This window comes from Melospiza melodia, chromosome 3 (genome assembly GCF_035770615.1).
Source record: "Melospiza melodia melodia isolate bMelMel2 chromosome 3, bMelMel2.pri, whole genome shotgun sequence".
Lineage (NCBI taxonomy): Eukaryota > Metazoa > Chordata > Aves > Passeriformes > Passerellidae > Melospiza > Melospiza melodia.
The window spans coordinates 20,230,379-20,249,820 of NC_086196.1; the positions used below are offsets into that span (position 1 = coordinate 20,230,379).

The window sequence follows — 19,442 nt, forward strand, 5'->3', positions numbered from 1 at the left end:
AGAAAAATATTTCAATATGGATAATGCCATTATTTTTCCATCACTCGAGGACCACTGTGATTCTTCTTACTAAAAACATTGATCCACATGGGATACCATTAATACTGGAAGATAAGACAGAGTTAACACTATGTATTGCCAGTGCATGTATAGTGTTTATGTGAAATTATAAACTTGAAAATGGGTGTACAAAATACATATGAAATTGATAAAATGGCAAAAGGTGTGTTACTTTCCAGTCTAGTAGAAATAAATAGGCAGGTAGAGAACATTGTTCTCCTCTGCTGGCTTTTAAGGCACAAAAATCAATTTGAGATGTAGTCTTGCTTTAATGCCATTTTGATTCCTCCCACAGCAACGTCAGTGCCTTCCATGTGTGTGGCCACATACATAACGTTTCTATAAAAGAAACTTAGTTCAGTTTTTGATAAAAATGCTTTATTGTGCTGCTACTATTCATGCAAACCTTAATTTTTTTATAGTTCCATGAAAAAAAATGCATTTCAGATTTAGTGGTGAAGTTTCCACCCAGCTTATCATGTCCAATGCATGGGGCCATGTGTAGTGCTTGGCTTTAGGTGCCAGGGGGGTGACTTACTGCAGTTGAGTTCAAGGAGACTGAAGATACTGGGTCAAACTGTGCTGTACTGTGCCATGAGGCCTTGTTGTTACAGGTCCTAGTTCAGGCTAGTTATCCTGTGATCTGTTGAGGATGCTGGAAGTCATTCCCAGAGGGATGAAATGTAAGGTCAGGCACAGCCCCACCAGACCAGCCTGAGTTCAGCCCACACACCGCCACTCTGTGTTGGGCTGTGGTTCTGTCACGCCCTGGCTCCTTTGGAAATCCGGTGTTGCTGCCCTACACTCCCTTCCAAGGTCTGCAAGTGCCCTGTGAGGTGATACAGGCACAGCTCTGGGACTGAGTACCTCAAGCATCACATCCAGAGTAGAAACCACTTCCATCTCGGAGGAGGTGAGGGGGCAGTTTGTTTTGTGAACTCAGTGCTTTGATTAATCTATTCAAATATTAACATGCTTGGTGAGGTAGAACAAAATATCCTCTGGATTTATAAATATTCATATACTAACATCTGCCACATCTGCATAGTTATAAGTCTGTTTTCATGGGAGGAAAAGCGTCTCTTTGAGGAAGGTCCAAAGTAGCAGAGGGTTTCTCTCGTCATACCTGTCACTTAGCAAGTTCCGTAACTTCTAAAGATCTCTAACAGTTGCATTATTTTAGAGTTAGCCTGGTCCACTAGGATTTAACTCCAGAATAACTGCTGTTAATGTTCCTGGATCACTTTTGCTATGTGTATGTGAGGTAGTATATTTTTTTTATAACATATAACAGTGTCTTTGATCATTTGCAGTCTGATTGCTGCCACTGGCACAGTCCTGAAGCAGCTATGCTTTGCAGAGCTAACAGAGTCAGCTTTTCCTTATAGTGTTGATCTCTACCTTTGGTGCTTAAAAGCATGCCTTCCTTTTTCTATGGGACTCCATGTCCTCTCTTTTTCTTTTTTTTTTTTTTTTACTTGCTTTACAGTTTTACTTTATTTATGGTTATTCTGCTCCAAGATGTCTTTTCACTAGGTTTACTCCTAGCTTTGTTCATCTGAATTTTGCCTCTAAGTCTACTTGGCCTTCTTCTTCCAAGAAAAATAAAAGAAAGTAGCCCAAAAATATAGTCAGCAGTCTTGTTTGTCAGTAGATTCCAAACAAATCTATAGCAGCTAGCTTGCTAGTTATTAAAAAAAAACAACTTTTTTAAAAGTTCATCATACTGGAAATCTTTGTGGCTTCCTAACTTTTGGGTAAAAGGAAGGCATTGTTTCAGTGCACCACCAAATAAGTGGGTGCACAGCAACCATATTATCTTTTTGCTTTTAAATAGAACTTGAAAAGATTGCACCTCAAGTAGATTCAAATTGAGTCCTTCTTTGAATGTCCTTTTTTTCCTTCCTGAAGCTCTATTCAGTATTGTACAGTTGTTTTTAAGGAGTTATATAAATTTTTCTCATTTATACAATGAATATTAATAACCACAAAATAATGGTTTGAATTATTTCTTGGGTCCATCAACTACAAAGGAACAAAAGCATAAGAATAGCTAGAGTTTGCACTTCCAAACTTCCAGAGTTCTGAACTTTGACATCTTTTACTTGAATCAGTATTAAAGATTGTTGTGAAAATGATGTAAAATTTGTGTGATTAACACAAGAATTATATATCCCCTTCAAAGGGGGACTTTGGGTCTTGCTTTTATGTGAAGTTGACATTGCTGTTCCCTGGAGAACAAGCAGAGATTTGAAGCTCTGATGAATGGCTGTTTTACAGAGTAGATTCTTGCCTTCCTGCTCTGTCTTTTTAACCTCTGACATTACTTTGGTTAGTCAAAAGCAGTTTGATCCTATAATTTCAAGAGAAATCATTATTTGTCTCTATGACATATTACAGATAGGTTAAATTTTCAAGAGCTGTTAAGTCCCAGACTCAGATGTTATTTAGGCATTTTGAAAATTTTAATCTACATTTTCTGTGGTTTTGTTGGGTTTTTTTTCATTTCTCAGAGTTCTTGCAGACAAGGACCCCAGACGTGCTGCTTCACCTTCAGTTTTATTTTACATTTACAGCATTATGAATCTTTAAAAATAAGTTGCAGCCTACCCAAATTACACTTCAGCTGAGCAATTTGGTGTCCTTAGGAATGCACTGAATTATCTTAATCACATTCTCAATGATATATTACTACCTTTAAAATTATTGCTAGGAGAAAATCACAAGTGTATAAGAAGGAGCTGCAGAATAAAAGTGTAACAGTTAAAGAAAAAGAGAAAGACTAAACAAAAGACAGAAGTTAAGTTGACCAGAAAATTAACATTAAAAATCAGGAAATCAAGAAACAGTGTTTCTTTGGTGGTATTGCAAGTGTGTGTGTCTATAACTGTAATTATTACACAGTACAGCCATGGGGACCAGAATCTGCTCTGGGTTGAAGGGATGTGCTGGTTTAGAACTGGGAAATACTCAGTGTCACTTTAAAAGGCTTTGTGTCAGTTTAACTCCACAAGACACTGCACAGCCACACAGCTGAAGCAAGCTCTGATTATGGCAAAGTAGGTACTGCTTCATGGAGTATTGACAGTGTCTTCAGTGAAATAAATTGTCCTTGAAACTATTTTTTCCTGTAAAATGCCATTTTAATCAGTTTTTCCCAAACCACACTAATTAGAAAAGTCATTTAACCATCATTAACAAGGTACATATTTCCAGAATTTCTTATGAGAAATGATGTTGTTTCAAAATGTATTTTATATTTGTTATCCAGTTTAATGAAATTTAAATAGCAAGTTGATATGATAGTTCATTAAGATGTAAAATGGTCAAATACACTATTTTCATTTTAGAATGTCATGCTTTTAATTATGTTGTTGCTATTTAGTACTATAAAAATGTCCTATTTTCTAGGTCAATGTTTCATATTTGTGTTATGATTAAAACAGTTTGACATTTTGAATAAAAATGTACTAATTCATTGTATTAATTAAAAATAATGACCTAGGAAAACCATTTCCAAACTAACCTAAAGACGTCAGCACTGTGAGACTTGTCAGTTGTGCCATATTGTCACTATTAATGACATTTTCTACAGCAAAGTAAAAATGTACATACAAAGTGAAAAAAAAAAAAAAAAACAAATTGAGAACTATTTTCATTTTTAAAACTCTGTCCATGAAATCTTCAGTCCACTGAAAGGGTCACAGGTACTTGGAAAGACAAAACCAGCTTTTGAAATATTGACATTTCATGTGAAACATAAAGGGCAGCTTTTGCACAGGTAGATGTTTGTTCTTCTTCAATACATGTTGGCCTTCTGCTGTCAGAGCAGGGAGGGCAAGTACACGAGAGGTGGAATCACAAAGCCCTTGAAGTTTAGCCATAGATTTTTAATGAGGTTGTTCCCAGGGTTGTTAATTTGTACACATAAACTGTATTGCTACATACTTAAGTAAAAGTACCACCATTTTCATTGTGTGTGTGTGTGTGTGTGTGTGGTTTGGAGACCTGAGAAAAAAGGAATGAATGTATAATTAATTACCTCCCCTGAAACTGGTTCAGACCCACAGCACACACTGATTAGAGACACCAGGTTCTACCGTGTCATAGGGCAACATATCATTGAAGACAAAGTAAATGATCACTAACTGTTCTGTTCCTGAGGAATGCAAAATAAAAATTCAAAAGGCCACAGACAATAAGTGGTTGTTATTTCATTTCCAATCCTGTATGTTCCTTTTTGGAGCTTTTATCACTGAGTTTAAGGCTGCCCTTTGTGAGGACCTCAGAGGAAGCCCTCCTCTAACTTGGTTGTAGGTCCTGGTTTTGTGTGTCACAGATCAGTGAAGTAGCCCATGGATGAACGTCTATAAACCCCCATCAAGAATCTTCTATTTAAATTAAATCCTGTTATTTTCTGTTTGCCTAAAGCTCTATCCAGAATCCTCATGGTTTCAACAATAGTTTTCAAAGATACCACCCAGCCCTCCACATTTTTAATGCCCACATTCAAAAGTGGAAACAGTAAATGCTTTCCTGTGTTTGTGGCTTTTCAGATCAGTGCAAGTGGCTTTATGGACCCCTGTAAACCTGCAAACTACTGTTGGGCAGCTCTTGTTCTAGATATTTCGGTCATTAGCGAGAAAAGCCGCAAGTACCTTAAATTAAAATAGATCTTTGATTTCCCACTAGGACATCCAGAGAAGAAATTCACTTCAATTCTTTTGTGAAACTTTATAACTTTGTCTTCCCAGTGCGGGCTGGAGCCCTGGTGAGGCTGTCATTTGAACTGGAGCTGTGTTGCAGCCTCTTTTGTTCTGTGCTCGCCTCAGATGCCGGCTCGCTGCCTGCTGGCGTGCCGGAGCGAGCGGGATGACTTGTGGTGACAGCTGTAAAGTTGCGGATGGGAGCAGAGAGAGGGAAAAAAGCCCTTGTTCAGTTAGGAGGGGTTTTATATCTCTCTGTTGCCATAACTACACAGAAGGAGAAAAACATGCTTCTTTCATGCTTGTCTAGATTCAAAATTGCCTGTTGTCATCCTTTCATAGGTTCAGCACCTTTGCGGGTTGGTTTGAGTAGCATTTTCGGATTATGAAATGATTGTGAAATTTGTATATTGCCTTCGCAGTTGAAATTTTGACTTAATCACCATGTTTTCTGAGGTGTTCCTTTGTTTTCGTTTGTTTCTGAAATGTTTTAGCCGAGTCTTATCAACCATCTTCATTATGTGAAAGCCATTCAGTTCTCAAAATAGTCTTTATAAGCTTGCTTAATTCTTAAAGAGCCCATAAATTTTAATACTCATTAAATAAATCTGTGTCCTTTAATCTCAACCTACTTCTTAAAAGTGTTTCTTTTTTTTTTTTAATTCTGAGTTTGGTAAGGCAGCTACTTAAGCACATCCTGATAATTTAATTCTCTATGAATAGAAACAACATTTGCAGTTAAATGGTTTCTTACATTATCAGCTAGTTATGGCTCATATTCTCTTGCCATACTGTACAAACCCCCTGCTCAGGCATGGATACTAGGAAGTGACTTTACTAGGATTTATACAAAAATATTTAATAATAACAGAAATACATTTCAAGAAGTTTGCTTAAAATAATGGCTTAAAAATCAAGATTTTACCCTATCACAGGAAATCGTTAGTTAGGCAGAAGTGAGAAGGACATTTTGCAAAATGTTTCATAAACAGCTACAATACTGTTAGACTTTGAAAACTTTACAGTGCTTTAAAATGTAGGCGAGAAAAAACAATTATAAAGTTTTTCACATCTTCAGGACAGATAGGATGTAGAGATTTGAAATTATTGTAAGTAGGATGATGTTCAGACAAAATCTTGACACAAATTATGGCTTTTTAAACATAAAATACCATGTTCTTAAAGCTCAAGGGGGTCCAAAATCTAGCTTATTTATCATTTTTTTCCAAACTCATAGTCATTTATGATTCTTAGGTAAGTTAACAGCCCTATATTTAACTACCACAACAACTTCTGTAGTCATGATTGCAGCCCCCCACAGCTGCTGAAGCTACACAGCAGGGAACCAGTTGCTGAAGTGGAGTTGTTGGATTGCAGAATACCCCAGGGAGGACCTAGATTTGACAGAGAGCATTTTTTTCTCTTTTTTTTTTTAATTTTTTAAAAATTATTTTGCAATATTTGATTACACTTATCTGTTCTGATAGTGTAATGAATCACTAAGACTTATTTGTGGGGACACACCAAAAAACCAGTTCTCTATGATATGAGATGTCCACTGGACCAAGAAATACTGTCACATGCATTTAACCCAGTGCATAACACATGCCTGGTAGTAAACCATCCACAGAGCATATAGGCCTAAATACTGATATTTAATGCTTTGTTATTTATAGGTGATGTATAATATCTTCTGAAAGGGTAAAATTTCAATGCCCAAGATTTGAATGCTTTTATTTGCTTTCATTAGGCATCCTGTACAGCAGTATGTGAATGTTAGAAAATATGTGCATTACCACTGTCTAGTAAAAATGTATTTCAAAGATTTATGTTGATTACACTTACATACATTCCATGAAAAGCCTAAGCCATACCCCTGTTGGAGCTGGGCAGCTCTGCTTTGTTTAAATGGGCAGAGGAGCAGCCTGGTCCTTGCTAATTAATGTATGCTAAGTGCTTTGAAGTCTTTGATTGTCAGGTGTTATACCTCAGAGCTGTGGCATCTTGGGGGTTGGGGTTTTTTGCTCTAATAGATGCAATTTACTCTGGATACATCACTGATTTGTTTTCAGAAGCCTGTCTTTTTTTTCTTCTTTTTTTTTTTTTCTTTTGGAGCATGCATGGTTTTTTTTGCTGGCTGGTGGTGCAGATGTGTCTGTGGCTGTTGTTAACACACAACTGGCACCAAAACTGGTCAGTGTTTCACTGGTGCTGCTGTGTCAGGAGACTGTTGGTGATCACACCATCAGTTTCACAGATGGGTGCTGCTTGTTCAAAGCCTTCAAAACTGGGAAACGTTTAGCTAATGCCTTGTACTACATACAGAGATCAAAAAGGTCCAAAAGCTATCCCTTTGTCTTCTGCTACAAGCAATTAGGATAATACTGAATCCATCCCAGACCACATAGTAATAAATATTTTAGCCTTCCCTTAAGCCTGGATTGATAGTCAGGTCTACCTCCTGGTAAATAAAACAATCAGAACCAAATTTCCATTTGAATCTGGGCTATTCTGCTTTTCCAGGGCTCACAGATTTGGGGTTTTTTTTCCTTCTCTTTCTGCCTGTCTCTCTCATTTTGTCTCCAGAGAAAATTATTGTCTGCCTGGAAATCAAGTTACAGTGTTAACTGACATAGTGGCATGTTATATGTGGAGAGGGGACCAGACTGGCAGTTTGCTGGGATCTCCTGGGCTTTGTTTGCCTTGGCCAATATAGAACACACTGCAGCCAACTTTGTATTTATTCAGGGGTGAATCCTGAAAAAAAACCCCAGCAAATCCTGATATAGGAAGCTACATCTTTATCTCAACATCTCAGTGGGTATTTTTATGCTTGGTCCTTTGGTCTTGCTGCCTTTCCTTACATGGATCACAGTGTGTGTTGGAAAATGAGAGAGATCAAATTGTCACCATATTCTTTTCTCATTCTTTGCATTCATATATGTAATATAAATGCAGTTCATTTTCAAACCCGCTCACATATGCTCACTGTGCATTTGTAACCCTGTTTGATTATAAATTAGCAGGCATGGATACCATAGAAGACTTTACCTCATAAATCAAAGCAGCAAAGGTATTCTAGCCCCCAGAACTCCTTTTTTTATTATTTTAATGCATAACTCTGGTACCAAAATCTCTCCAAAGTTGCATCTAAAGCGCTTTTTTTTCCCCCTAGAGATTAAGGGTGTAGTTCATCTCTGAATATAATCAGAAAGTATGTTGAAATAGTTCTATGGCCTAATGGAGGGGAATATCAGCTGTGTAATATGTGAAGGCAGCCTTGAAGTACCTCCTAATGTCAGTTCCAGTGATGATAATAGCCTGAAAATTAGTTTCAAAACATGATATGGTGACTTCCTTGAATTTTTAGTATGTTTAGAAAGGTTCCATTTACACATAGGGCTGCAGTTGTCTTCCTCAAGTGAATAATCACTGCAGCTGACTTTACTGACCCTTTCTCATCATAAGGTGAGAAGAATTTGCCAATGCGAACAAAAAAATTTATTTAGCACAACAGGGCATCTCATTGCCAACAATCCTTTGGATAGAATTATCATATGCAACCACATACGTGTTGTTCAGCAGGATTTAAAAATATTTTCCAACTCTCCAGCATCTGTTACTGTTTTCTTTAGCAGCACAGGTGTCTAACAGTGTCAACACAGCCAAGATCTAGACAGGTTGGTCTGCACTACAAAGTTCTACTGCCGTGGCTGTACCAGCTTGGAGTATGACAGCTTCACACCTTGCATTTCACATTGCTGTGCTGACAAAACCCAGCAGAAGATGACTCTCGTTGCCTTTGTTCAGGGGCTGGTGTAGCTGTGCCAGCAGTGATACCTCTCCATCAGCATATGCTCCATCTTCACCAGGGTGTGTAGCTGGCTAGCACAGGCTCGTCAGGGCATGGCCTTGCCATGCTCATGTTTAGTATTGAGCTTTTCTCAGTTCTTTTTATCTGGCTTAAGGGCTTGGGAAAGCAAGATGTGCAGGAGATATCCAGAACCAGTCGAGCATTTTCACGTGCCTTGGGTGCAGGATGGTGTCCTGTGAAAACTCCATAATGAACAGAGACTGGGAGAGGAGGATTGGGCACACCAGTATCATGTGACAGTATTTTGCAACTCCATCCCAAGCCTTTAGCAGCCCTGGCTCTTTGCAGTGCAGTACAGTACAGAGTGAGAGTGCTTCACTCTTTGTCTGCCTCCCCCATCTCTCCCATAAAGGATCCTTGCACAGGCAGTCCCAGCTTTCTTACGCCCCTTCTCCTTCTGCTCTTGGAAAAGGAGTTCAACTGAAATTGAGATCCAATAAGAGAAAAAAAAAAAAGTGGAAGTATTTATCTGCAACAGATTAGTTCTCACCTTCTGAAAAAAAAGAAAAAAAAAAAAAAAGAAATGACTGTCTGGTCCCAGCTAATTATTTAATCTGTCTTGGAAATCCCTGGGGAGAGACAGAACATCCTACATGTCCAAGCACTCAGAACTGGTTGGGTTGTGCCTGAGACAGGCTCCAGGTAACTGAATGTATAATCTTCAGGGTCTAGGAAGGAAACTGAAGATCACGGGGGTTCTTCCCCGGAGGGTGGTTGAGCACTGGAACAAGCTTCCCAGGGCAGTGGTCACAGCACCAAGCCTGACAGAGCTGAGGAAATGTTGAGACAATGCTCTCAGGCACGTGGTGTGATTCTTAGGGCTGTCCTGTGCAGGGCCAGGAGTTAGACTCAATGCAATGGTCTTTGTGGCTCCCTTCCAACTCAGGCTATTCTATGACCTGTAACATGCTCATCTGATAGTGATTCTCACCAAGCTTCACTTATTTCCCTTTCACTTTTCCTTTCAGGCCAAAAGAGATTAAAGGACCTATTCCTTACCCTAAGTCCCAAGTAAAAAGCTGTTCTCCAGAGGTGTGTACTTGTCTTCACATCACAAGAAATATGATGTAGCTGATTTTTGTATTTGTCACCTGGGAAATAACTAACTCCCATGCTGAACATCATGGGATACCTTGAGGGGTGGATGATGTTCATCCTGGTCTGCCAGGCCAGGGTGTCTGGAGGAGTGGAGAGCAACATCAGCCACGGCAGTGCCAAGTCTGTCTGCTTAACTTCATCAGCCTGGCCTAATGAGGCTGCTGGGCACGGAGCTGTTACCTCTCTGCAGCTGCTCCAAGCCATGTATCAACAGCACAAGGGTGTATTCAGTAAGTTTTTGGGGTTCTCTGCAGGCTTTGGGGTTCTCTGTGTGTCTGTGGATGTTGTGATGAGAAGGACTTGTCCAAGTGGCAAAAAATCCTGAGTTCTTGTGTGGTTCACGTGGGAAGAGTTCACCATGGTAAATTCCTTTCTGTCACTCACAGCTCCTGTTTGGCTTCTAGATCTTCTGCTTCATGATTTAGTTTCTTTTATCTATCCTTACTCTACCACTATAAAAATAAGCAAGCGTGGGCAGTGCTGGCGCTTAATGGTTAAAATTTTTGTTTTGCATAACTAGAGCATAACCTTGGGAATTAATCTCCATACTTATTAAGAGAAGAAGGTAATTGGATTTTCTTCCTGGTAACTTTTCTTGGCTTTCCCACATTTTCTGTCCCAGTCATGAAAGCATGAGGCTGTGTGAGCAAGCATTGGTCTCTTGCACGTTCCTCGCTAGAATAATTAGTGATGTTTCATCAATTACCCTTTGCAGTTTTATAGAAGGTTAGTTTTCCCAAGTAAATTGTTTTAAAAGCTATTTGTAAAAATCGTTCTTCCATATTTTGTAGCTCATTATATTTTAGTTCTTGCTGCACTCTTTTAAAGCTTTATCTACTAGAATTTAAGTAAAGAGTACTTTATTAAAAATGCAAAGAAACCTGAGAGCTTCCATTGTACCATGGGAATCTGCATTAGAGAGGGTCTTTAAGTATCCAGTCTTCACTGTGCTTAAAATACTGAATAAATAAACTTTGGGAATAAGTTCCTTGTTCATTTTTTATTTCTGATTATAGATAATTTTTTAAAAAATACTCACTATATCGTTTCTTTTCCCTTTACTTGATCTACATTGTTACACAGTTGTGCTTGGTCCTGTGCTTGATCCAAAGCTTGTGGGCTCTTCAGTTTAATTTGTAATTTGTCCATTAATTAAGAGGGTAAGATGTGGTATGATGGCTGAAGCTAGGGAGACCAAGAATCAAAACTTCTGAGTTCTTCCTGATTCTGTTTCTGACCTGAGGAAAGTCACTTACACCTTCTGACCTATAATGTCTCTGGGACTCTCAATATAATTATATTAAATGCCCCAAGCAATGATAATGGCAAGACAGAAATTGCTCCAAAGAGATGTTCAGTTGCAGGTTTCAGGTCAAGTCCCCTTCAGGTTCAGCCACTACGTAGCTCATGTAATTTTGGGTGGTCTCTTCTGCAGCTCTTTATGAAGAAAGTATTCAACCAGTCTTTCACTGAGAATGATTTAGCATCACTAGGGAAGGAGGGGACAGAAAGGACTGGCTTGGTTTTGAAATCTCATTCCAGTGTGTGTGTGTGTGTGTGTGTGTGTGTGTGTGTGTGCGTGCGCGCACCTGTCAGGAAGGAAAAATCCCTTGCACTAGGGTAGAGCAGTGGCTGTGATTCCCTGAGGAGAAGAAACATCAGTGCTCATCTTGCTGAAACTCTGCACCTTAACTGTCCTTGCACTTCATTTTTGCCTATATCTCTTATTAAAACAAATAGTCAAATGAGGGAAAAAAAAAAAAAACAGACAAAGAAAATAAAGTCCATTAGAACAAAGAAGTGAGAGGAATAAACAATCCGGTAGGAAATTCCCAGCACATCCCTTTTTGAAGGTTTCAGGAAATTCCATTTGTTTGAGGAAATGCTGAAAATTAGGAGGAGCTCAGAAGAGGGCCTGGCAGGAGACAGCTGAGGTCATTTTTCACTGCCAGGACTGCACTGTGTTGTCTCTTCTTTTACAACTCATCGGCAGGCATTATTACCTGGTGAAAAAATTTGTTTTGCAACTCATCCTGAGTCCTCATAAATCATTAATGCCTGGCTAAGCACAGTGTGAGCATTACAAATTCTCTGAGAATGAGGGCCCATTCTGATACAACCTTGTGTCCAATACTAATGCCTGCTAGTTATTTAGTAATACAAAGGAGCCTGAGCGAGGAAGATCGATGAATCAATGCGGTCTCCTGACTTCCTTCTGCTCTCCACCTGCCTCTCCTCTTTCTAGTTCAGATACTGAGCTGCAAAAATTCAGGACAGTTCATAGTCATCTCTCTGTGGGCAGCACTATAGCAGTTTAGGGGAACAACGAGGAAATCACAGCTTGCAAATATCTGTTGGGAGAAGAGGAGCTTTGGTTTCTGATTAGAACTTATTCCGATTTCTGGGTTTTTGTGAGCCAAATTGCTTCACTGCTCCAGACCTGTTTTCTGGTTTGCATCCCTTAATGAATCCATGCAGCATAAAGCACACTCAAGTGTGTAAAGAGCATAGATGGAAGCTGTGCCCAGGACTGAGTGTAATTAAAGGGTGCTCAGCAAGTCCAAATAATGACCCCATTACCTGTGGGAGCTGCTTGGGGAATTAGATGCTCAAACCAGCTCTCACAATAGTGGAAGCAGCACGGAGAGCACAGCATCAATAGGTATTGTGGCTGAGCTTTGTGTCTTGTTTTTCAGTAATCTTGGCCACAGTCAGGAGTTCAAGGATGGTCTGTACTGATCTGCTTACCCTGAGCTCACTTCCTAAAACCCCCAGCCCATTCAAGAGTACAACTCCTCTCCTCTCCTCTCCTCTCCTCTCCTCTCCTCTCCTCTCCTCTCCTCTCCTCTCCTCTCCTCTCCTCTCCTCTCCTCTCCTCTCCTCTCCTCTCCTCTCCTCTCCTCTCCTCTCCTCTCCTCTCCTCTCCTCTCCCAGGATCCATCTGTGCAGTTGCTATTCATACAGTTGTGCCCTTTGACCACTGTAATAATTGATCATAAGCTTTAAAAGAAGGAGATGGAATGAGGTGAGGTGGAGATTGACCCTTTGTAAGGGTAATCTTAGACCTGTATGACTTAGTTATGGATGGAGCCCTTGTCCTGAAAGGCCTCTGCAAGGAAGGTTCTAAAGTCACAGATGCAAGAGAAATAGAACTTGAATAGGAAGTTAGGAAAAGTGCAAATGGGGGTCAAGGACAGTGGTTGGGTAAATTTGAAAAAGGGGAGAGAGTATCAGAGGGAAAAGTAACAGTCTTTAAGACATGAAATGATAGAAAATTGATGTGAGGAAAATGTCCTTGCTGTAAATGAAAGTGGGAAAATGGACCACGACAGAGAATGGGGGGGAAAATTGTTCATATGTGAAAAGGGACAGAAAAATGCTTCCTCCATAAATATATGCAACTGATAAAGCACCTGCTGCTGGTCCTGTGAAACCAGAGACCTCAGTCACTTTGGCCTTCAGTCAAGTACTACACCCCTTGTGCCCAAGCCATGCTTGATCTTTGGCTGAGGCCCAAAGTGTTCCTTGTGCAGTGAGACTTCAGGCATCACACCTGCAGCAAAAGCCTGAGATTCCCCTGCACCAGAGTGAACATTCAGATCCATCTTAGGTTTTGCTCAAAATGTATCATTGTGCTTTACCTCGGCTGAATTTGTTAAAAATAGTCCCTGCTATAGCACCCACAGGACAAAGTGGTTTATTTTCCCCCATTATAGATCTGACAAAAGCCTGCTGTTATTACTGTGCCCTCTCTAATGATCTGCTTGCTCTCTGGAGAGCACTGACCCATTTCAGCATAGAATAATTAGCCTTTCAGACACTACTGTGTTTCCATTAAATAGACATAAATGTGCAAGGTGACATTTATTTACTTAGGCCTGAAAAATATGCACCACAGATGTTGGGGCTTGGGAGAGCTTCAGTTTCTTTTCATGAAACAGTGGTATATTTGCATGCTTTTGTGTCATTAAACAGTAGTGCTTGACTGAAATTATTCCTGTTGAGTTTCATTGGCGAAGCAGGGGAACACAGAGATTATTTGGGTCTGGGTTTCACCATGAGACCCTTTGGCAGTTTTGGCAGCTCTTGCTCAAGCCTGTCAGTGGCTTTGAGCACAGTTAGAGTTACAGACCCTTGAGGTCCCTTTTACTTCATGTAAGGACTCCATGTAAGGAACTGTTGTTGATTTACAGATCTGTCTGAAGAGGAATGTGTTCAGGGTGTTACACTGAGGAAATGAGAACCTTGACCTATTGCAAACATAAAATAAACCTAAAGTCCTTTAGTATTTAAAATCAGCTCTTCTGTCATCTTGATCACTGGCTTTTGAACCACCAGGCTATTGCCCAGGTGAAAAGTATATTATTCATCTTGATAGCCACTTTAGTCTGCAAAGTTGGAGGGAAGTCTTAGCCTTAAAAGTCCAGGCAGCATATAAAACATGTAGGTTGCCTAGTAGTTCACAGCCCCACATGGAGACGTGGCATGCTATCTTTTCATTCCATTAGCACCAATAGGCTCTATAAAAGGAGACATCACACAAGGTAGGTGCTTTATGGCAGGATAGAAACACTTTCATAGGTTATTTTAATCATTATGATTCTTTCATGATGTGTGAAAGTTGATTGTTGCTGTAAATGAAGCCATTGAAGGCTAAAAAATAAAAATGCTGTGATGGTAAAAATCCTTGGAGTGCAAAAAATAGGAATTGCTATAAAAGGGAGTAATTTATTCTCTGCATGAGATTTCTTTTTATCATAAGGATGCTTTAAAGCTAATTCTGAAACCTATACAATTGTAGTCTATATAGCTGAGGTATATTGAAAGGTGCATTGATAATTTAGCTAATTTTATATGCACTGTAATTTATATATTATTTAGAAGTGCTATTTTTTATGTTAACTGAGAGGCTTAACACATTTTTACTATGTTAAGGATAAGTTATTTTTGCAGGTCTTGTGGTTTTATTATTTTGACCCATATCCAGTTCATATTGCATCATAATACCATTTTTACTAATATTATTCTAGTATGTTCAAAACTTATTTCCATTTGGATAGAAATTCATTAGCTCTTGGTTTTGATTATAACAAATTATTTTAACTTTTCTGTGATAATGCATTCTCTGTGTTTCTGATTTGCTAATGCTGGAATATTTTATTTTCATTTTTAACCCTTCAAAATTTAGGAATTGTTTTTGCTTTTTTTTTCTGTGTATATATATATTTCAGTTGTTTAGACCTACTGGTTCCTGCTTTTTTCTTTTTCTTTTTATTTTAATATGTTATGTTCATAACTTCTGACTGTCTGTGTTGAGCCAATCTTACCAACAAAAATATCAATTATTTCCTGTTTCTCTACTTCTTTACAAAAAAATGAAAAGTAAAAAGTAAAAATAAAAAACTCTTAATGGGAACCCTGGCACTGTCTGTCTTCTCTGTTCTGCAGAAATGTTGAAGGAGTTGAACCAGCAACGCAGAGCGAAAGAGTTTACAGACCTGAAAATTATTGTTGAAGGCAAAGAGTTTGAAGTCCACCAAAATGTTCTAGCTTCCTGCAGCTTGTATTTCAAGGACCTGATTAAAAGGTTTGCCTTCCTTCCAGCTGTGATCTGCTCTGTTCTTTTGTAGGGCGCATTTGTGTCGCTTTTTTTTCCTCCCCTCTCTTGCAGGTTTATGAAGATTGAATCTCCTGTCACAGAGCCAGTAGCCATTCTTTCCACCTCCTCTGAATGTATTTCCAAACTGAGGCTCAGATCCATTTGTTACACATCTGACTCGTACAGTGTAATTATTTCTGATGAGTAGAGGCTGGTTTTGGCCGAAGACAGTGTTCCACCACTGAGAGATCTAAGATTTAAACTCCTCTGCTAATGGTGATTCAGTCCACAACTAAAAACTACTGCTGTCAATGTTTGCAAGGGACTCTGTCACACACGACAAAAGTCTGTGCTTCAGGCTGCAGAAAGCCATCAGCATTCAGGTGAACGGTGCTGAGACATCGTGCAAATAAAGCATTTGGAGTACTGTAATCCCTTCACCCTGAAATCTTTGTTACATGCTTTTGTGTGGCTTTTATGGGCAAAGGGAATGATATTTTTATTATTTGGGGACTTTTAAAAGAAGAAAAAACTGATTAATTTCTCTAGAAAATAATCGGAAATAAGATGATTTTGTGGTCAAAATGTAGCTCGGTCTGCATGTTGGACTAACAGTAGCTTTTTCACACAAACACTTCAGCTTAGGCTAGGTACAGTATGTACATTTTCTAAACATCATGTCTCCACCTTCACATTTTCCCCCCTCTGTTTCTAGCTGATTGATTCTAAACAGTGCATGATAATCTTTTTTTTTCCATTACATTGATTTTTCAATTTGTATGCTTCACATACTTGCATAGGAATAATTTGGTACTCTCATATTATTAGTAAGTTAGAGTAGCAAGTAGGGAGAAAAAAAAACACGAGGATAACTTTCATTTTTCTCTCAATCATCAGCAAATTAATGCAGCTGCTGATTTTGCCTTGCAGTATTTTCCTGAGCAGACTGAGCCTGGACTGTGCTAAAAAATGGGATTAAAGAACATTTTGCTTGCTTCAAATCCTGTATTTAAATTTTGCCAACTAACACAATAGTGACTGTATTTTATTTCAGGATGGCATATTGGCTGATATCTCCTTTCAGTGTATTGTGTCCTTTTGCACAAAGCTGGTTCTATAATTATGGATATATATTACATTTCTATGATATAACTGTACTGACTGCCTTATCAATTATTCATAAAAAATATGTTGGCCTAGGAAGCATGTCTTTTCCCCTCTGTAAATCTAATGATTGCTAGCAGTAGCTATGCCAGATCTCTCCTGTCCTTTCTCTTCTGTCTGCTCATTATTATTTAATCGTTAAGGCTACAGCATATGCTTTTCAGGGTAATAAGGAGTAGAGTCTACAGGAAAAGAAAAATTATAGAACCAACTTAGAGAAACAAAATCACTGACTGTCCAAAGACTGTCATTTGGATTTTGTTGTGAAGACATCTGCTTGTGTGCAGAAGTCACCAGGCAGCATCTATTTCTAGAAGCACACTGATGAATGTTGCTGCTTTTTTATTTAGTTATTAAATGGAGGTATACGTTAGATTGAACACTGCTCTGTTATGAACTTAGTGAAAACAATATAAAAATTAAGTTCCTAGATTTTGTGAAAGCAAAAACCTGGTTTTTAGCATGTATTGTCTTTTAGCTGCCCACATAAGGCTTGCATGCATTACAAGAAAAAAATAGTGGAAGGTTTAGACTGTTTGCTAAACTCACCACTTTTTGCCTTCTTTCACATCATCAGCAGCAATAAATATTCCAGAGGTCAATTTGTGTCCACCATCAGGTCTCTCCATCCCAGTTGCTTTCCATATATAACCTCAGCTGCACACATGTAACCTTGATGGAGGCTAATGGAGTTGCACAGGTGTATCCAAGGCAAAAATGCCTTTATTACTGATGATGATGCTTGAATAAGAAAAAATTCAGCTTGATGTCAAGTTGAGTTTGCAAAACTGTCAGGTGAGAAAACTAAATATTCACCTGTAAACTGAGCAAATGTGTCTTTGCGAGACAATGAACTCGGGGCTATGGGGTGGAATTTCTAAAGACTTGCTTTTTGTAGGATATTTGCAGTGTAAAGCTTTGTCTTTTATGAAACCCCATGGAAGTCAAGGGCTCGGATTGCAAGAGGCACTCAATTTTTTGTGGGATCATGCCCTTAATAATACACAATCATTATAGTTCATAGAGTTAGAATGTTTACAGATACAATACATCTAGAATCCTCTATGATATTTGTTAGCAGCTCCTTTGAGGCAGCACTTAAAGCTTTATGTGATTTATATTGCACTCCTTGTGTTATTGTAGAAATCAAAACAAGAAATGGCAGTTTTTCTTAAAGAATAAAAGAGATCTCTTTATATTAAATATAATAGAAAGGCCATTTCAATCAGTGCAAGCCAGGGTTAAACCCTAGTGTCATTCCATCCACAGGCACCGATGTGTCACCAGAAACATCAATGAGAATATGATCTATTCATGAAGGTACTATGTACCTCTATAGAAACATGCAGAAATAGAATCTTTCAGAGTATTTACCTCGGCTTATTATTTGCCACGGGCTGGTTATTATTAACCTCATATTCTGCCATTGATTCCACTGTGTGTTCAAGTTGGTATCTGATGGTAGAATAGCAAGTAGTGTCTCAAAAGAATAAAAGAGAAATGTTCAAAATCAAATAAGATCAATTATTTCCTTCTCAAAATAAAACCAAAATACAGATAAAAAACATAATAGAACTAGAGTTATTGCTCATCTTGAGCAACGCTATTTGATGAGAATTAGTCATAGCAGGGAAGAAAATATGTTATTTTTATTTCTCTGATAAAAAGATGATAGCTAGGTTTGATTGTCCAAAACAATTGTAAAGTTATTTACTAAACAAAATTGGTAATGAGAGTGCATTTTGAAACCCCTTTAGTTTCTCAGAAAATGGCTAATCCTGTGCTGAGCATTCTGCTCCTCATCCAGAAAATTCTCCCTTCTATGTGATTTATCTTTCAAATATATGAGCCCTTTTGAGCTTGGTTTAGTCCAGTCCTGAGCCTGAGCTCAGCACCATACCAGGCATCTGTTTTGGAAACAGGTCATCCCTGTCATTAGCTGCACAGCACTCAAGCCTAAGCCAGAACTTGGTGTTCATCTCCCTCCCAACAGTAATTGACCATGGAAAACAATCTCAGCCCTTTTTAGTGCAGAATCATCTGAAAAGGATCATGTGTATTAGGAACAGCAGGTGTGAAATATTCCTGATACCTGCTCCACATCACTGTGCCCACAAAGGGAAAATGGTGAGATTCAGGGGAAGGGTGAGGATCCATACAGGACTACTGCAGTATAGGGCTTCAGGAGAACATGGATGATATACAGCAACTGGACTGGGGCACAGTCCCCTAAAGGCCATCTTACATATTTTGAGTGCACTGCCAACCACATTGACTCTAGCCTGTTTGACTTTGCTACTCATGGAATCAGCCATCTCAAAACAAGGGCTTAATTTATGATACAGACAATGAAAAGGAGAACCCTGAAGGCTTCCTGAAGGATCTGTTTCTCCTAATTTTGATTCCTGTGTGCAGATCGGGCCCGTGGATCAATGAAAGGTGTTTATGTCTTGTGTTAACTCACCAACATTTAGGTCCAAGGCTGGTGTCTAAGGCAGGTCAAGTCTAATCTCACCTACTTGACTGTTACTGCAGTCTGCAGAGAGGGACACAGGCCTGTCCAAGAGACTGGACCTCTCCCCACAAAATAGGTGTCTAAGAGATGAGGTGAAAGAGGAGGCCATCCCCCTTTCCTATAAAAGAGAGGGTGATTTGCATAGACAGTGAACTTACGATGGGCGTACCATTGATTCCCTCAGGGGTCCAGCCTAAGCTGGCTGTCTGGGCTTCTCTGCAGCTGGGAGGAAAGATGGGAATGTCTGTAGGATGATACATCCCATCTCACAATAAATAGCACAGTTTGCCTTCTGAAGTGCTTATTTTTCATGACCCAGAGAGAAAGACCAGTCACCCAGCCTGAATCATAGTTAACTAAAAGGACGTGAATGATTTCTTATGGCAACTAGTGGTTTTCTTAATGGCACGTATTTATGCTTATATC

At 39.0% G+C, this 19,442-nt stretch overlaps 1 protein-coding gene across 4 annotated transcripts in view; it reads left to right on the top strand.

Moving 5' to 3' along the window:
* KLHL29 (kelch like family member 29) overlaps nt 1-19,442 on the top strand; it is a 387,440-nt gene that overhangs the window by 301,621 nt on the left and 66,377 nt on the right. For all 4 annotated transcript variants that reach the window (XM_063150912.1, XM_063150915.1, XM_063150913.1 and 1 more), the window contains one exon: nt 15,187-15,325. In XM_063150912.1, the coding sequence (XP_063006982.1) occupies nt 15,187-15,325 (139 nt within the window). The remainder of the gene's footprint in view (nt 1-15,186; nt 15,326-19,442) is intronic.